General features: G+C 42.4%; 1 protein-coding gene across 3 annotated transcripts in view; it reads right to left on the bottom strand.

Annotated features, from left to right (window-relative positions):
- pam (peptidylglycine alpha-amidating monooxygenase) overlaps positions 1-20,185 on the bottom strand; it is a 353,785-nt gene that overhangs the window by 29,580 nt on the left and 304,020 nt on the right. For all 3 annotated transcript variants that reach the window (XM_078565974.1, XM_078565966.1, XM_078565978.1), the window contains 5 exons: positions 17,804-17,920; positions 11,518-11,590; positions 10,012-10,216; positions 6,222-6,431; positions 3,319-3,437 (listed from right to left, as the gene is read on the bottom strand). In XM_078565974.1, the coding sequence (XP_078422100.1) occupies positions 3,319-3,437; positions 6,222-6,431; positions 10,012-10,216; positions 11,518-11,590; positions 17,804-17,920 (724 nt within the window). The remainder of the gene's footprint in view (positions 1-3,318; positions 3,438-6,221; positions 6,432-10,011; positions 10,217-11,517; positions 11,591-17,803; positions 17,921-20,185) is intronic.

Raw genomic sequence — 20,185 nt, 5'->3', positions numbered from 1 at the left:
CTCCTGGCCCACAAGCAGCATTGTAAGGGTTCTTATATATTTTGCCAAAGAATTCAATGCCTCCTTTGAGGCTTTCCTGAAGCCTGGGAAACCTGGCCAGTTTGTAGTTTAGATTTAAATCATTTACAGAAAGCCAATAAAGATTGGGCAAGTAAGATGGGTTAGAGTGACAGATAAGAAGCAAACCAAAAAGTAAATAAATTAAAAAAAAATTTAACACTAATTATATTCTGAAAGAATGGAACTCCATGGGCAGGATTTTACGAGCTGGCAAGTGGGGGCAGGGCCTGCTCGCCGTGGCATAAAATGACGCACGGTGACGTTGGGGGAACTCCCGACGTCACCGCGCCCGATTTAAATTTTCAGGAAGGCGGGAGTGCAGCAAAATCAGCTGTGCGTCCACCAAACTGTCAATGGCCAATTGAGGCCATCGACAGGGTCAATTAAGCAATTGAAGGTCCTGCCCGTCCAACCTTAAGGTTGGCGGGCAGGCCAGGAGCCCCGGCGGCAACTAGAAAAAAGTTGAAACATCATCCATGGGCGGGATGAGGTTTCATGTAGGCTTTAAAAAATTAATAAAGATTTTGTAAAAACTATGGACATGTCCCAACTCATGTGACATTGTCACATGAGCGGACATGTAAGGGAAATTTTATTTTTCTATTTTTGTCTTTTTTACATGTGCAGCCAATCTCCCTGAGGCAGCACTTAGCCTCATGGAGGTGAGTGCGCTCTTTCGTGCTCATGTGCGAAAGAGCGCACTCTCGATTTTGGGATTCCCCCCGCCTGCGTAGGGAATGCATAGCGCTTCTGTGCGGACGTCACACTGGGCGGTCCTCAATTGGCCCGCCCACGTAAAATGGCGCCGCGCCTCCGATCGGAGGCGTTGATCGGAAGCGTGCCCGTTCATCAACTTCCCCTCCGATGGGGGGAAAATTCAACCCCATGATGGGTAAAATTAAACTTTCAGGGTCAGTGACATTGTTTGACTTTATAACTTATTACGCTGCTAAAAATTTACTTATAACTGTAAACACCAGCCCTTACTGGCATGGTTAGTGATGAGTGGGTTAAGTACCCCAAATTCATGTTCTTTTGTGGACTTCATTGCTGAGCTTAATGGCAAGTTTTGTTATAGTGTCCCTGTGGAGCAGCAAAGTAACTCGTACTGCAACTTCCAATTTCCACATTTACACGCATACATGTATTCTCTGGAAGTTGCTGTCTGATTTACTCAATACCAACAGCAAGTTCTATTATTCTTAATGAAAAATTCAGGTTCAAGTCACTTAATTCCTTTCTCCCATCTTCTTTTCAAATATATTTACATTTTTCTTGTCAAATCTTTCTCCGCCTCCCTTTTAAAACTTATTATAGATTTTACTTACACCATTGTTTCTGATAGTACAGTCCATGTTCCATAATCCATTTCTGGCAACTTACAGGACAGCACCAATAGCAGGGTCCCAGATTCTCATATCTGAGCAGAAGTATATCCACTTTACATATACAGGAACCAGTTCAGACAATAAGAGGTTAGTGGGTTCTTTGGAAGCACTGTTTATTTTTATTATTTATTTTTATCACCCTCTTCTGTTTCTTTACTCTCCTTTTCTCTCTTAAAAGCAATGAACCAGGCTGGGAGATGGTTCCATGACCACATGGCCTTCTTTCATGTATGAAACTATACCAAGTTATTCCATCATGAAGATATAGGGCGGAATCGTCCGCTCCCGTTTGCGGCGGGCATTATAGTGGGTGGGAGCAGAAAATATCAGGAGATCGCAAAAATTGGTTTCACGTCACTGTAAAACCAGTTTGCGATCGTCCGCTCCACCCTTCAATGGTAGGCCGCATTTCCCACCACTGCACATTGGGAACCTAATTTCAATATTTTAGCATCTCATTATAAGTGCTGCTCACCGGAATCACCCCCCTACACTGGATCATCCAGGCATGTCGGTGCGATCACAACTATACACAAGTGACATGCACCTGATCAGCTGTTTACCTACTTTGCTTTGGGCAGCACTCACAGTCATCAGCACCAGGCTTTGCAGGCAGCACCACATCACTTTTAGTGGGGCTCACAGGCAGGTCTCTACCTACTAGACCAGCCGTAAGACAGGGGTGGCTTTTCAACAGCTGCAGGCATAGAGTTTGCTTGAGGAAGGGGAAGAAGTGGCCTCAGGCAAGGAAAGAGGCTGCAGGGCAAGGGCTGTACCGGGGAAGGGGTGGGTATCCCAGGGGATATGTGGGGTGCAATATTGATCTGTGCAAGTGGCCTCAAGATGGAGGGGCTGAGGAGACAGTCTCCAGAGGAGATGAGGCCAGATGGAGATGAGAGGGTGTGTGAGAGATTGAGGGGTGATATCCAATGGGCTGGCAGTGAGTGGGTACCAGTGAATGTGTGATGGCCTTGTGAGTGTGAGAGTTTAGAGTGATGAGATGGTTGCCTTACCTTGGCAACACGGATGAGATCATTCATCCTCTTTCTGCACTGGATGACTAACCTTTTCTGTGCAGTGCTGGCTCTGACCACCACTGCCACCGCCTCCTAAGCCAGAGTGGTGAGATTGCTGGACCTCCTGCAGCCAGTGCGGGGCTGGAGGACATCACGGCGGCCCACCAGAAGACATACCAGTGATGGGTCACTGAATTCTTCTTGGCTTTCAGAGTCATGACTTCACTGGAGCAGTCCTGGGCTGCAAGCACTGAGAACTGTTGGCATGAGGCTGCAGTTAGATAGGGCACCCGGAGTGAAGAAACGGTGAGGTAAAAGCATGGTGGGCAATTCAGAGACCACCCGCCAGCAAGATGGTGTGCTTCCTGTGACTGCATAATTAATGAGACGGGAAGCGGATGATACGGTGTGAAAACCTGTCGAATGCTGTTTTCACGCCTACTACTGCAATCGGTGCAATTCCGGGACGATTCTGCCCATAGCAACTAAACCTTAGCCAACAGTCAAAAACATGGACTTTACAGAAAGTGTTACTAGATAGTAATCAGAATAGTGACCCTAATGTATTTTTATTTCCCCTAGGCAAGGGGCAATTTAACCTTTGTGTTGTATTATTACAATGGCTTCTTTCCTTGTCACACAGACACTGCTTTATCACTTGTATGAGCACAGAAATTATCAGCAAAAATGTTGTATTATTACAATGAACATAATTAAACAGCGCGTTTGGTAAATTTTCTGAACTGGTGCTATGAAATACATTATAAATATTTCAGCAGAAAATCACTTCTGTACCATGTTATTTTTAGTTTAGAATTATCACAGCAGAAGTTTGTTTTCTTTATTCCAAGTACCTGTTTGGTTGGTTTGAAGATGTCTAGTAATTCTCCAGTCGTAAAATTCAGAACAAATCCTTGCACTGGTACTCCCTTGCCAACAAGAGCTTCTCCATTTACTGCATATAACTGTCCACCTAAAATAAAATAATATAATAATAGATAAATAAATCAAGTCATAAAATAGCTAAGTGCAACAAAGAATGATTTTGATCATGGATTTAATTCTGGAAATTTGGTCCTAAAGGTTGAAGGTAATTTCCTCGCTGATATTTATCGCAGGTGACTTTGTAATGAGTCCTCCACATAGTCTGGACAGTCTATTTTCCAGAATAGGATAATAAAGCATTACTTAAAATTATTGTATGAATTGTCAGTTTTGGATTTATGTACTTTTAAGTTACTCACACAGCTGTTGTTAAAACAACTATGGTTGAGTATGTAAAGCACCCTTCACTTTTTTTTTCCTTTTTGCAGATGATACTGGCAAGGCCACATTCATCACTCCTCCTTGGTTGTCCTAGGGATGGTGGGTCATCTTCTTGAACTTCTGCAATCCTTGCAAATGCAGTTATACTCGCTCAGTTTAGATATATAATTTATTTAATGTATACTGATAGTGGATTTCCTATTCTGGTGCTCATGGCATTGTTACAATGCCATTTTCTAATAACAGAGATACTGAACCAAGTCATGCCCAATGGATGATTACATAATATACTTAATCATTATATATTACAGAAAGTAATTGTCTGTTGTTGCAACTACCTATGTTTGTTTTTTCCCCAATTCCTTCCACATCTCTCTCCCTCTTTGTATACCACTCTTTTTCCCTTTTTCATGATTCTCATGCTTTTCTTATTACTGTACCTATGTTTCTCTTTGTGTCTCCATTTCTTAATCTTTATGCGTCACTTTCCACCATTCTATTTCCTCTTTCATCAGTCTGTCTCAGAATATAGTTTTATATGGCTCTCACAAATGAGCAGAATGGGATTAGTGGTGACCTGCAAATATCTGTGTTGCAGCCTCAACCATTTACCCATAGCAACTTACAGGATGGGATAGAGAACCACATATCTAAGTTTGCTAGTGACACAAAGATAGGCTGCATTGTAAACAGTGTAGACAGAAAATTAAAATTACAAGGCAATATTCATAGATTAAGTGAATGGAAAGACTGCAGCAAACAGATTTCAAATGTATCATCCACTTTGGACCAAAATGACGAAAATCTAGAAACAGTGGAGTTCCAAGGAGACATGGGAGTCATATACATAGATTAAAATGTTATAGGCAGGTGCAGAAAATTATCAAACAAGCTGATGGAATGATGTGCTTTATATCAAAGGAACTAGAATACAAATGGATAGAGGTTATGTTACAGCTCAGCTACAAAGTTAGGCCACTTCTGGAGTTGAATTTTACAGGGCGACATGGTCTCTGACCACCTGGGTAAGAAGTTGATAGCAAGCCCACCCACCTTACTGACGGCTGCCCCTCAGCAATTTAATGCTGGGAGCATTGTCAATTCTCTATTTCAGGAGGAAGTCCCGCCTTCAAGAGCTGCCGACAAATTGGATGGCTGACAGCTCTGTAGTCCCAGCAGCGCCAGGCTAGAGCCACTGCTGGGACTGCAGCCAGTCCTGAAAAAGAGGAGCCTAGACTAAAGGCCCTCTCGCTGCGGCCAGGCTGACAGCCCAGATGAGAGGGTGAGGAGAGTGGGAGGATGGGGAGGGTAAAGGAGGGTATTATGGGAGGGGGGAAGTGGGGAGCTAAAACTTGGCATGAGCCTCACCCTGCCCCGAGTAAAATAACGGCAGGACAGTGTAAGGTCCTCAGCAGGTATCAATTAGGGCGGGCAGGCCACCCAACTCCTCCACCAACCCCTGTAAACTTTCAGACAGATCTGGAGTGGGCAGGTAGGCGGCAGGCAGGCCACTGGCTGGATTTTATGAACCCAACCCCACCTTCAAACCCACCAGCAGGCTGCAAAATCCAGCCCTTGGAATGTTGTGTTCAGCTTTGGGAATCGCACTTGAGGAAGGATATATTGGTCTTAGATTAAGGACAGTGTAGATTTACCTGGGCTCCAAAGGTTAAATTATGCACATGACCAAATGATTAGTGACCTATGCATGGCAAAGAGCCCAAAACAGGAACTGAGGAGCACTACAGAATGCAAAAACATCAGCAGGTAAAGCCCAAATAAAGAACACAATCTCCATGAAGCAAGCAAAAGACCGCAGGAATATGTGGTAAAAAATGTTGGAGAAGCTGATATTGTACAATTTATACATTTATCATACATCACACACTGATGGGCAAATGATTTTGTTAGAATTAGCATTTTTGTGCATTTACAATGTTATACATTTAGTTTTAATCACCACTAATGTCACTTAATTACTTGGCCACTTATTTCCCCCCCCCCGCCCCGCTTTGTACTATGCATTAGCACAAAATGTTAAAATAAATAGGGAAAACTGCAAGTGCTGAAAATTTGAAATTAAATGAGAAAATCCTGGAAATACACAGCAGGTCAGTCAATAGCTGTAAAGGAAAAAAACAAGCCAGGATGTTTCAAATATGGACCTTTCATCAGTTTGAAGACAAAAAAATGGGTAATTAAATAAGTCCAGAAAAAGAGAAAAACGTTAGGAAAAGATGAGGGGAAGAAGTCACAGAGAGGAGAAATGGAGTAACAGAGAGAAGGACCATGGTATCCATTAGAATTTTACTTGGGAGTTTTATTCAAATCTGCTAAAATGTCTGCTTAACTCTTAACTTTCAATCTGATAAGGAATTGCAATTCCCAAAATCCATAACATGTCTTTAACTAAATTTTGAAGTTTTAAAGGATGTGCATCCACATTTTGCAAGTGTAAAAACATCATTGCACAGGTAATCTCCAGTATTACCATTGTCAGGTGTATAGGACACTGCAAACAGTCGCTCTCCAAACTCAGGATGTTGAATCTCCCGAAGGAATTGTCCTGACTGTGCTATAAAACACTGGATCCGCCCATTCTCTCTATCAGCGACACACAGCTGGCCTAATACAGGCACAAATGTCAAGCTGTGTGGAATGAAGAATTGACCTGGTTTCGGTATTCCAGAAAGTGAGCTTCCTGCAATATAAAAATTAAGATTTGTGTTTAAAATTAATGCAGAGCAGTAAAAAAGTGAACACTTGAAAAAAATGAAAATAAATCTGACAGCGATTTAAAGCCGTCACACATCATTATTCTCGCATATTGTGACTTTGTCACATCATTTACATTAGATCTAACCAATTAAACTGCTAACTTGCAATTTATTGCCAACCATTTGTAATGAAATTATACCTGCCAAAACATCACTTACAGTATAAAGCTATTCTATCAGGTGTAAATCAGCCAATCACAACACATGGGCCAGGATTTTCCAGTCATTGGGTGGGCTTGGCGGGATCGGGTAGGGAGCTGACCGCTGCCCGCAATCGGCTCCGCACCGCGATATTAAGCGGGCGGGCCAATTAAGGCCCGCGCTGCGTGGATCGTGAGCGGTAGCGCATTACCTGTGCGGGCAGAGGTAGGAGGGAGAGTGGGCCTGGCACGCAGTTCACGCATGCGCGCAAAAGAGCGCTTCAATCTTCCTGAGGCACAGAGTTGCCTCAGGGAGATTGAAGTGCTTTTTGAAAACTATTAATAAATACAATAAAAATTCAAAGAAACGTGTCCCCTCTTGTGACTGTGTCACATGAGGTGGGACATGTTTTTAATTTCAAAAGAACATTTTTATTTAGTTTGTAATAGCTTTAGGAAACCTCATTCCGCTTGTGGATGAGGTTTCTAAAAAATGTAAAGGCCGCTTGACCTTTATTGCCTGCCCGCCAACCATAAGGTTGGACGGGCAGCGTAAAATTCAGGTTAATTAGGTCATTAATAAACTCCGGTGTGTGCCAGCGCGTGGTGATGTGGGGACACACGCCCGACGTCACCGCGTGCCATTTAAGTTTCGGCGTGTTGGGTGCACGTCTGCTCGCTGAATGTAAAATTCTGGCCGTGTATTGGATCAGATGATTGACGAACATTGCTGATCTTCACTGATGCTTTACATTTGCAATTTAGTTTTAAGAAAAACAACAACAAAAGCCAGCAACAATTTTACCTGGAGTCTTGGGACTGTACAGACCACTTCCCAATAAAGCATCTGAGGATCAGATTTACATCCAGTGACTTGTTAAGTCATTGTTATAATGCCACCATGATGATGGAGGTAGGGCATATACCAACAGGAAGGACCTAACAATCACAGAATGTTTACAGTACAGGATGCCATTCAGCCCATAGTGTCCATTCCGACTCTCTGTGAGAGCAACTCGTCCAGAGCCACTCCATTGTCCTTTCTCCATAACTCTGCAAATTTTTTCTTCAGGTGTTTATCCAATTCCCTTTTGAAAGCACTGATCGACTCTGTTGCCACCATATTTTCAGGTGGTGCATTTCAGATCCTAACCAGTCATTGTGTAAAAAAAGCATTTTCCTTGTGTCCCTTTGGTTGTTTTAATTGGTGTCCTCTGGTTCTTGATCCTTCCACTAGTGGGAACAGTTTCTCTTATCTACTCTGTCCATATCGCTCATGATTTCGAATATTGTCAAGTCTTCTCTCAACCTTTTCTTCCCTAAGGAGAATAAATCTAGCTGTCCACATAACTGAAATCTCTCATCCTTGGAACTATTCACCTAAATTTTTTCTGCACTGTCTCTAAAGCCTACATGTCCTTCCCAAAGTAAACACAATAGTCCAGTTGAGCCTGACCCAGCATTTTATAAAGATTCACCATAACTTACCTGCTCTTGTACCCTATGCCTCTAAAGTCCAGTATGTCTTTTTAACCACATTCTCAACCTGCCCTGCCACCTTCAACGATTTGTGCACATATACCCCCAGGTCTCTTTCTTAAAAAATAAATCCTGCCTGTGAATTTTCTCTTTCCCAAACCCAATGCTCGAGGCCAACTCCAGCACCCCATGTGAGGTCAGCACAGAACAAAGAATCAGAAGGTAAGTTACAATGTCTGGCTCTCATAATCCTTCTACCAGCTAACTCAAGAAGAGCATTGAGATTATTCTGAATCTTCAGTAAAAAATACAAAAAACCTATCACATGGCATAGCTCCAATAGGAATAAAAAATAAAAAAACCTGCCAGAAGCTACCAGGCAAGTCAACTGAATGGCGGGTTTGCAAAGTAAATGCAAACAGAATGCTCAACACCATCTAGTGCCTCAGGTGGCCCTCACTAAGAAGGTGATTGCTTTATGTCTATGCCTGGGATATGTACTCCAGCTCCAGGATATGTGGAAAAGTGAGCAAGAAACTCCTTTACCTATTTCTCTTAAAAGAGCAGTAAGGCAAGGACATCCACCATCAGCTAACTGTTTTTTAAAAAATCAATGATGTTCTGGATGGCATCAGAGGTGAAAGCACAGGGTGGAATTTTAACCTCCAAGAACAGGCATGTTAGGGGTAGGTAGGAGGAAGTAAGTTTTAAGATCTCAAACTCGACCCGAATCTGCCTTCAACCTGACCACTTCTGGTTTAAATAGAGGTAGGTCAGATGATCAATTCATTCTCAGGAGGCAGGTCGGTCAGTAGAAACTTTTAAGGAGGCTCTGTCCTTTCATATTAACAGGAATTTTATTTTTAATCAATACAGGCTGGGAAAATCTAGCACGGAAAGCTCGGTGGGGAGGGTCGAATCCATGAGCTAAGTGCAATTACAACATTGCTCGTGGACCAATAACAGCAGGAATGTTTCTTCCAAGCCCACCAAATTTACCTCCTTACACACCCCATGAACCTCGATTCCTCCCCATAACCACCCTTATCTCATAACGTCCACGGTTTTCAAGTCAATCAAACTGGCTGTCAGGCAGAAATCCTGCTGAAAAAGTTTTAAAACAAAAACAGAATTACCTGGAAAAACTCAGCAGGTCTGGCAGCATCGGCGGAGAAGAAAAGAGTTGACGTTTCGAGTCCTCAAAAAAAAAGTTTTAATTCGTTTTGCTGTTAATTTCCTGTTTGAAAACACAATGCTGCAGCCCATCCCCACCACCACAATTCTCTTCACTGCTCCAAGTAAATATTCAGGTCCACAGTGTCTCTTTTTGAGACTTCTGAAAGTATTGTGGAACTTATTTTCATAGAAGATAGAATTATTGGCAAACTCAAGTGGTGATCTAGTGAGCTATACTCATTATTTTAACCAGTGGGGTGTGGGTGGGCACCTCCAGGTGCAGTACTATGGTTATGCACAGCTCAGGAGTGATCTAAAAAGTACTGATTGGAAGATACAAGATGCAAGGGTTAGTTACTACCAGTACTTATGAATGCCAGAGATTGAGAGTTCAAATCCTAACATGTCAAATAGTGAAACTGAATTTAATAAATCTAATTTAATAATTTGTGACTAGCATCAGAAAAGTTGTAAAAATCCAATAGATTCACTAATGTCCTTCAGGGAAGGGAACCTGCCACCCCTATCCAGTCCCACACAATGGGCAATGCCACATGGCCCATTCCCCCTTCCACGCATCAATATCTGCTGCTAGTACTTTGCAACTAACACTGCCCGGGCGGCAACATTGTATTTTGAAGTCTTTCGAGAATCCAAATTCTGCTTTCAAAAACAAGTGCTTTAAATTTTTTTTCTATAATGACCTTACCTTCTCCCCACTGCATAATGAACTTTCCTTCTGGAGAAAATTGAATAATCCTGCTGTTGCAGTAGCCATCAGACACGTAGACATTACCATGAGCTGGATCCACTGCCACATCAGTGGGCTGACAGAAATGACTGCTGTCACTTCCTGGCTGAAAGGCTTGTCCTAGAACTAATAAATAGTCACCTCTAGGTCCCAGCTTGAAAACCTTTTTTTGTACAAGGAAGTAAAAACAGTTATCATAATATTAAATGTAATCATTACACAAAACATATAATTTATTAGAAGTATGATGCTTGATCACAATTATAAAATAAAACAACTTTTTGAAAAATTATTTGTTCATGGGGTATCAGTAAGCCAGGCAAAGCTACACTCATTGCTCTATTCCAGTTGTCCTGAGATAGTAGCAGTGGGCTATCATCTTATTAGGGAATTCCAAAATTTTGGATCCATTGATGCTGAAGGAATATTTCTAAAGCAGGGTAGTGTGCGACTTGGAGGAAATGATGGATGGTCCCATGATATTGGTGTTCTGTTTCTTCACTGTAGTATCACTTATGGGGCAGGGAATACTGCTATAACAACCTTGGTTAGTTGCTACAATGCCTCCTGTGCAGTACTCTCCACAGTGTAAGGCAGCAAAGAGAACGGTTATCAAGCTCAGTGACTGGGGTTCCAATCAAACAGACTGCTTAGTCTTGGATGGTGTACAGTTTCTTAAGTGCTGCTGCAGTTCCAACCAACTAAACAAGCAATGAGTATTCCATCACAGTCCTTTAAATAGTATAAAGGCTTTGTGGGTTCAGATGATCAGACATTCATTGAAAAGCACTGAGACTTTTCCCTACTCTTGTAGTCACTTTGGTGGTATAGCTAGTCCAGTTAAGCCTCTAAGCATTGCTGATCCCCAAGATGCTGATAATTGGGGCAGCATAGGTAATGTCTGGCGATGGTGGCACCTGGCGATGGTGGCAGGCTTGAAGGTCAGGAGGTGTTGGTTGAATCCTTGCTTTCCTGAAATGGTCATCATCTGCTACCGCTCAGGAATTAATCTCACGTGTCACTTGCCGGTCAAAACACTGGGTATTGTGTCCAGATCCAGTTTTGGATTGCTTCATTATCACATAATTACTACTTATGAACGTATTGCTCAACATGTAATAAAAACAGAAAATGCTGGAAAAACTCAGCAGTTCTGGCACCTTCTGTGAAGAGAGAAACAGAGTTAATATTTCGAGTCCATGTGAAGAGAAATAGAAATGTGATGGATTTTATACTGTTTAAGAGAGGGTGGAGCAGGTGGAACAAGATAGAAGGTCAGGGATAGGTGACAGCTAAGGAGAGATTGATAAAGATATCATAGACACAAAACAAAGGGAGTGACACTTATGTGGACAAAAGAAATGACACTTAGTGGCCTGTGACACCTATAAAATCATTTCATCTGCATTTCTTCAAAAAGATTATGGAATGAAAACTGTGACTTTACCAAACTTGGACTCATACCTGATGAAGTGCCACATCAGTTACCCAGAAGTTGTCATCTTTGTCTGTGCTAATACCATGGGGTAGATAGAAACTGCAATGTCAAAAACAGATGGTCAGGCAAATTATTTATGCTCAACCGACTTGAACAACAAATATATTTAGCAACCTTGCCACCAATGACACCAACATAGTAGTTACTTGGTTTTCAACAAACTAGTTGATGACTCGAGTGATAATTGGGCTAAATATCATCAATTTTCATTCATCACAATCATCAGAGGATGGTCACAAGTGTACCATTGATTTCTTTCTCCCTCTATAAAACCATCCCTTGTTAGCTGGTTAGGGATAAGTTAGTTCCTTAACTGTTTATCTGGTTATTAAAAATGTAGCAAAACATGGAAGAGAAGAATAGTGGGGAGCATATTACCTCTACATTTTAAAGATGAAACATTTTGTCAAGGAGGGGGTGGTGGACATAGGGGGTATTGTCACTCGACTGGTAATCCGGAAACCCAGGGGTAATGCTCTGGGGACCAGAGTTCAAATCCCACCATGGCAGATGGTGGAATTTGAATCTAATAAAAAAACCTGGAATTAAAAGTCTAATGGTGACAATGAAATCATTGCCAATTGTCATAAAAACCCATCTGGTTCACTAACGTCCATTAGGGAAGGAAATCTGCCGTCCTTATCTGGTCTGGCCTACATGTAACTCCAGACCCACAGCAATGTGGTTGACTCTATTTATCCCCAATATTGGGGGTTGGCAATAAATGCTGGCTAAGCCAGTGACGCCCACATCCCATGAATGAATAAAAAAAATATTGAGCTGATTCGGGATTGCATTCAGAAAAATATTTACAAAAAAAATATTTACAAGTAAGCTTGAAATGTCTTTTAAAAAAAAGAAACGTTAGTGACATTTATTCTGCTTTCATTTAAACATCGATCACTGAAGCTAGTATTTATTTTTAAGTCAGAGGGAAGTGGATTTCAGAAAGATCTTAAATTGTACTTTTGCAAAATTTTCAGTGGATGTTAAAAATTATTTCTTTTCCTTATTCCCTCTCTTACAAAGGCATGTCAGGGTACAATTACACACGTCTAATCACCCCTATTATCTTCATATTTAGAGCCTGAACAGCGAGTGTTGATGGGTTGTTTGACAATGAGCCTGTCACAGATTAGTGTGAACTTGTCCTCACCTGGTGCCCTCATATATACACTCACAACACCAAATGTTGCATTCCAGTTGGGAGCAGGAACTCTGGATTCCTTTAATCTACCCTCGTCATACAACACTGAAGCCAGCTGAAGGACATTTTGGGTGTTATACTTTTAAACTTCTCAAGGCAAGTAATGTCACAGCAGGAAATAGAACATGTTTACATTTTGGGCAAGCTGCAGAAACTCCCAGGTCATTGATATCGTAGAACGGTACAGAAATCTTCCCCACCACCCCATCATGTTGCTTCAATACAAAGTAAGAGCATCATCCAACTAAACATTTTGACGTAAAATGGCCAACTATATAGCCTCTTTACATAAGAATGTTTGTTTAGTACCAGATTGTAATCAATTTTATATTGTAGGAATAGGCCGAGTCTGTCAAAACCCAGTGTGTTTTAAATGCAGAACGGACTTTGATACCATTAGTCTGGGCTAGGTTTTAGCCTGCTTTCCTGAGTCAATAGATGTTGGCTAATCCATTATAGTTAATTTCCTGCTGAGATTTGATTGAAATGATGTGAATCAATCCTTTTGGAAAGGCTATTTGAGTTAGGTAGGTAGGTTTGGGAGGATCGGGGGCATGGGTATAAGATCTAGGTTACAAGTCAGGAGCTATGTCTTCTCAGAATTGTAAACTCGAACAAGTTGCCAACTACTGTAGTGAAAGCAGATTCACTGCAACCATCCAGAAGGGGGATGGATTGTGTTCTGAGCTGTGGCTCATATCACTGTGTATAAAAAGGAAGGTCGGGTATTTGAAGAAGTGTCTCAACAGTGACAAACATCCCCTGTAATTTTTGTTATCGTCTTTGGGGATTGCAGAATAATTTTCCAGAGCTTTTGTTCTACAAAATTGGCTTAGGGTTTACTTATTTGTTTTTTAATCTCTCCTTTGAGATAAAATGAACGCCTGCTGATGGGAGCAGGTGGATTGGGGTCCTGGTGTGCATAAGTTGCAGCAACAACTCTGTCTATCGCAGACAGATTTGATACACCTTTAATACTACTACTGATAGTCCTTTAATGCCCATAATTCTCACAGGTTTGTCTGTCTGTGACAGTATACTTAAATTCTCAATGAAAGAGTAAGATTAAAAATGAGCAAAATCCAGACCCCATGAAGTCTCATGGCACCAGGTAAAACATGGATAAGGAAACCTCCTGCTGATTACCATGTACCGTCCCCACTCAGCTGATGAATCAGTGCTCCTCCATGTTGAACACCACTTGAAGGAAGCACCGATTATGGCAAGGGCGCAGAATGTATTCTGGGTGGTTGACTTCAATATCCATCACCAACAGTGGCTCGGTAGCACCACTAAACACCTAGCTGGCCGAGTCCAAAAAGATATAGCTGCTAGACTGGGTCTGTGGCAGGTCGTGAGGGAACCAACAAGAGGGAAAAACATACTTGATCTCATCCTCACCAACCTGCATGCAGCAGACGCATCTGTCCATGACAGTATAGGTAGGAGTGGCCACCACACAATCCTTGTGGAGACGAGGTCCCTTCTTCACATTGAGGATATCCTCCATCGTGTTATGTGGCACTACCACTGTGCTAACTAAATGGGATAAATTTCAAACAGAGCTAGCATCTCAAAACTGGGCATCCGAGGCACTGTGGGCCATCAGCAGCAGCAGAATTGTACTCGACCACAATCTGTAACCTCATAGCCTGGCATATCTCCCACTCTACCATTACCATCAAGCCAGGGGATCTACTTTGGTCCAATAAAGAGTGCAGGGGGGGCATGCCAGGAACAGCACCAGGCATTTCTAAAAATGAGGTGTCAACCTGGTGAAGCAACAATACAAGACTACGTGCGTGCCAAACACCATAAGCAGCAAGTGATAGACAGAGCTAATCAATTCCACAACCAACGATCAGACCTAAGCTCCACAGTCTTGTCACATTCAGTCGTGAATGGTGGACAATTAAACAACTCACTGGAGGAGAAGGCTCCACAAATATCCCCCTCCTCAATGAATGGGGAGCCCAGCACATCGGTACAAAAGATAAGACTGAAGCATTTGCAACAATGTTTAGCCAGAAGTGCCGAGTGGAAGATCCATCTTGGTCCCCTCCGGAGGTCCCCAGCATCACAGATGCCAGTCTTCAGCCAATTCAATTCATTCCACGTGATATCAAGAAACGGCTGAAGGCATCAGATAGTGCAGAGGCTATGGGCCCTGACAACATTCTGGCAATAGTACCGAAAACCTGTGCTCCAGAACTTGCTGCACCCCTAGCCAAGCTGTTCCAGTACAGCTACAACACTGGCATCTCCCCGGCTATGTGTAAAATTGCCCAGGTATGCCCTCAACACAAAAATCAGGACAAATCCATCCCAGCCAATTACCGTCCCATCAGTCTACTCTCGATTATGAGTGATGGAAGGGGTAATCAACAGTGCTGTCAAGCTACATTTGCTTAGCAATAACCTGCTCACTAACACACAGTTTGGGTTCTGCCAGGGCCACTCAGCTCCTGATCTCATTACAGCCTTGGTTCAAACATGGACAAAAGGGCTGTACTCCAGAGGTGAGGTGTGTGAGACTTGGCATCATGGCAGCATTTGACCGAGTATGGCATCAGGGTGCACTATCAAAACTCCACCACCGACACACGGTGGTAGCAGTGGGCACCAACTACAAGGTGCAATGCAGGAACTCACCAAAGCTCCTTAGACAGCACCTTCCAATGGGAATCAGGGGAAATCTCTGCTCATTGGAGTCATACCTAGCACAAAGGAAGATGGTTGTGGTTGTTGGAGGTCAATCATTTCAGTTCCAGGACACCACTGTAGGAGTTCCTCAGGGAAGTATCCTAGACCCAACCATCTTCAGCTGCTTCATCAATGACCTTCCTTCCAACATAAGGTCAGAAGTGTGGATATTCGCTGATGATTGCACGATGTTCAGCACTATTTGTGACTCCTTATATACTGAAGCAGCCCATCACCAAATGCAGAAAGACCTGGACAATATCCAGGCATGGGCTGACAAGTGGCAAGTAACATTCGTGCCACCCAAGTGTTGGGCAAATACCATCTCCAGAAGAGAGAATCCAATCATCACCTCTTGACAACCAAGGGCATTACCGTTGCTGAATCCCCCACTAACAATATCCGGGGTGGGGTTGCCATTAACCAGAAACTGAACTGGACTAGCCATATAAATATTGTGGCTACAAGAGCAAGTCAGAGGCTAGGAATCTTGCAGTGAGTAACTCAACTCCTGACTTCCCAGAGCCTGTCCACCATCTATAAGACCCAAATCAGGGGTGTGATGGAATATTCTCCATTTGCCTGGATGAGTGTAGCTCCAACAACACTCAAGAAGCTTGACATCATCCAGGACAAAGCAGCCCGCTTGATTGGCATTCCATCCACAAACATTCATTCCTTCTACCATCAACGTACAGTAGCAGCAATGTGTACCATCTACAAGATACACTGTAGGAACTCACCAATGCTCCTTTGACAGCACCTTCCAAACCCACAACCACTACCATCTAGAAGGACAAGGGCAGCAGATAGATGGGAACACTACCACCTGGAAGTTTCCCTCCAAGCCACTCACCATCCTGACTTGGAAACATAATCGCTGTTTCTTCACTGTCACCGGGTCAAAATCCTGGATCTCCTTCCCTAACAGCACTGTGGGTGAACCTACACCATATGCACTGTAGCAATTCAAGAAGGCAGCTCACCACCACCTTCTCAAGGGCAATTAGGGATGGGCAATAAATGCTGGCCTAGGCAGCAACGCCCATATCCCAAGAATGATTTAAAAATATGAACAGCATTACTGAATGACAATGGTAAACAGAGCTTGATTGACAATCTAATTTTTTAGTTCTGTTCAGAAAGACAAAGTCCTCATCAGTTCTTTAAGCCAGAGTGCCAAAGGCATTTTAGTTTCAAATGTATGGTTGCAGAAATCTTAGAGTCAATGATTCAAGCAATTATGCTTGGATCCTGAATGCTGGGACTGTGAACTGTTCAGGGTCAGGGTGAGGTTCCTGCAAATATTGGATATTTGTGTCACTAGCAACCCCTCCCCATATGAAAGAGGATGGAAAGTTTGGCGCAGCAGCCCAAGGCTGGCAGTAGGGAAGGGGGAGGGGTGCATCACTGCCCCCTCATCACTCGGAAAACAAGGAATAGGTGCAGCCCTTACTCTTCAAAATTTCCGTAATATTATTGCCAATCCTTCTGAGGCCCAAACATTCACACAATTATACTTTTATCTTTCATTGTGCTTGGATTTGCGGAGGTGTCTGTGCAGTTCTGTAGCTTCAGATTGTTTATATAGTTCCTTGCAGAGTTAGGCAAACTCTGACTGTTCTTGGGTTGTCACCTTTCTGCACCACAGAAGGTATTATGTTCACCAAGAGCCATGTCTTTGGAGGGAGCTCCAATGACATATCAATTGCGAAGAATCATATTGGACTCAGGACATTAATTCTGTTTCTCTCTCCACAGATGTGCCAGACCTGCTGAGTTTTTTCCCAGCAACTCTGGTTTTGTTTCAGATTTCTAGCATTCACGTATTTTGCTTTTATAATAATTACTGGCCTGTGACAGTCCTGTCTTCTGTTGGTTTTAAATTTAAATCCAGTTGCTATGCATTTGTTTTCAATTCTTGAAATACACTTGAATCTAGATTATCCTAAATGAGTAGTTTACAATGTTCTTTCGAAAGCTGGCACGAGCTTCCTGCTTTACAGGAAATATAAGGAAATAATTCATCAGACAATGGATTTTCTTCCATATCAGCATTTTAGCACATTTATCAACTATGAAATATATCCTAATATTCTAAGCAATAAACAGACGATAGGTGACATACTAATTAAAATTTCAAGGCAATTTAAGACTGAAAAAAAGCATTCTTGGAAGGGCAAAATGTTATAAATTTGAACCTGTGACATTTGAGAAGTGTTTTCAAAATTATTGGCTTGGTTGATTATATCGACAAATATTGCAGAGTATCAGAGACAAAGTCTGTTAGTGAAATGATAGAAAAATAGTTTGAGAAAGTGTTCACAATCATCTGTACTTACATATTTGATCCCACACCATTAAGCACTTTCACACTGACTGGGTCCAAAGTGAGGATAGTGTTGTACTGAATTGGTCCAATACCTTGGGGCTGATATATATGCTTCTGGTCAAAAGAACTAAGTAGAGGAAAACATGAGTAAATTATTAGTTAGTAAAATGTAGCATTCCCATTTGACCAAACCTAATGTAATAACTATCTCCTGAGCACCTTAAATGTACCAACTGCCCTTTCTCTTTCCCAAAAAGGTAAAAGGTCCGAAGACAACAATCTAACATTTTAAATCTTGATGACAGGAGTAGTGATGCCCAGGATAAAGTAATCACAAACCACTTTACTGATCCATCTGTGTAACATCAGATTGGTTGAGCTCAGGAGTTATTATATGGATCAAGGAAATAGAAGCATGTTTCTGATAGAAATACTTGGGAGTTCATTTTAAAACCCTCATAATGGGTGAGCTTGAGTGCTGCTATCCTTGAATTCAATGAAATCACCTCTCTTGAAAACAGCATCCATCACCTCTGTGATGCAACGATGTACTGCTGTCAGCAAGATGTCACCAATATCGGAACATAGGAACAGAAGGCCATTCAGCCCATCAAGCCTGCTCCACCCTTCAATACGATCGTGGCTGATTAAACACTTGAATACCTTTTACCCACACTATTCCCTTAACCCTTTACATTACTGTTAATCAGAAATCTATCAATCTCTACCTTAAACATACTCAATGACTGAGCTTCCACTGCCCTCTGGGGTAGAGAATTCCAAAGATTCACAACCCTCTGAGTGAAGAAATTTCTTCTCATTTCGGTCCTAAGTGGCTTCCCCCTTATTTTGAAATTCTGTCCACTGCTTCTAGACTCCCCAACCAGGGGAAACATCTTACCTGCATCTACCCTGTCTATTCTTTTAAGTATTTTGTAGGTTTCAATGAGATCACCTCTCATTCTTCGAAACTCTAGAGAATACAGGCCCAGTTTCCCAAATCTCTCTTCATAAGGCAGTCTCACCAACCCTGGAACAAGTCCGGTGAATGTTTGTCGCACTCCCTCTATGCCAATAATATCCTTTGATGTAAGGGGACCAAAACTGCACACAGTACTCCAGGTGTGGTCTAACCAACCTTCTATACAATTGAAGCAAGACTTCACTACTCCTGTACTCAAATCTTCTTGCGATAAAGGCTAACATTCCATTAGCCTTCCAAATTGCCTGTTGCGCCTGCATGTTAGCTTTCAGTGACTTATGGACAAGTACGCCCAGGTCCCTTTGTACATCTACCCTTTATAAGCTCTCACCATTTAGGAAATACTCTGCATGTCTGTTCCTTTTACCAAAGTGGATAACCTCACATTTTTCCACATTATATTCCATCTGCCCTGTTCTTGCCCACTTACTAAGTCTGTCCAAATCCTCCTATAGCCGCTTTACATCTTCCTCACATCACACATTCCTGCCTAGCTTTGTATCATCCGCAAACTTGGAAATATTACATTTCACATACCACATCCAAATCATTGATATATATCGTGAACAGCTGGGGCTCAAGCACGAATCATAGTACCACCCCACTAGTCACAACCCGTCAACGCAAGAATGACCTGTTTATTCCTACTCTCTGTTTCTGCCTGTTAGCCAATCCTTAATCTATGCCCGTATACTGTCTTCTATCCCATGTGCTTTTATTTTGCTAAGCAACTTCCTGCGGGGACTTTAACAAAAACGGTCTGAAAATCCAAGTATACTATGTCCATCGACTCTCCTTTATCAATTTTGTTAGTAACATCCTCAAAAAGCTCCAACAAGTTCGTCAAACATGATTTCCCATTTGCAAGTCCATGCTGACTACGCCCAATCAGATCATGATTACCCAAGTGTCAATTTATTACATCCTTTATAACAGATTCTAGGATTGTCCCTTCTGCCGATGTAATACTAACAAGTTTGTAGTTTCCCTTTTTCTCTCTCCCTCTCTCTCCTTGGAAGGACCTGTTGCAAAAACATGCAAGGTCCCTGTGGCTTTTGCAGCCACGGGAAGGCCAAGGGGACGATTCCTATGAACCCTTGGTTGATCCTCAATGAGGTCACACATGTCAGCAACCATGTGCCTGGACAGGTGCAGCTTTCTGCGGCACTGATATTCTGACATGTTTATGTAGCTTTTCCATTTCCAGCAGATCCTCTGCAGAGAGCTTTGCCTTTGTTGCATGCCTGCCCCTTGCTTCTGCCCTCTGCATCCCTGTTGTCCAAGGGTCTGCCTCTGCTCCTGCAGATGGCAGGGGCGATGGCATAGTGGTATGCTTGCTGGACATGTAATCCAAAGACCCAGTGTAATGCTCCGGGGACCCGGGTTCAAATCCCGTTATGGCAGGTGGTG

The sequence above is a fragment of the Cetorhinus maximus genome, chromosome 2 (genome assembly GCF_964194155.1).
Source record: "Cetorhinus maximus chromosome 2, sCetMax3.hap1.1, whole genome shotgun sequence".
NCBI classification, from domain to species: Eukaryota; Metazoa; Chordata; class Chondrichthyes; order Lamniformes; family Cetorhinidae; genus Cetorhinus; species Cetorhinus maximus.
The sequence above is the reverse complement of the archived record's forward strand: the minus strand, read 5'-3'. Positions and strand labels throughout refer to the sequence as shown.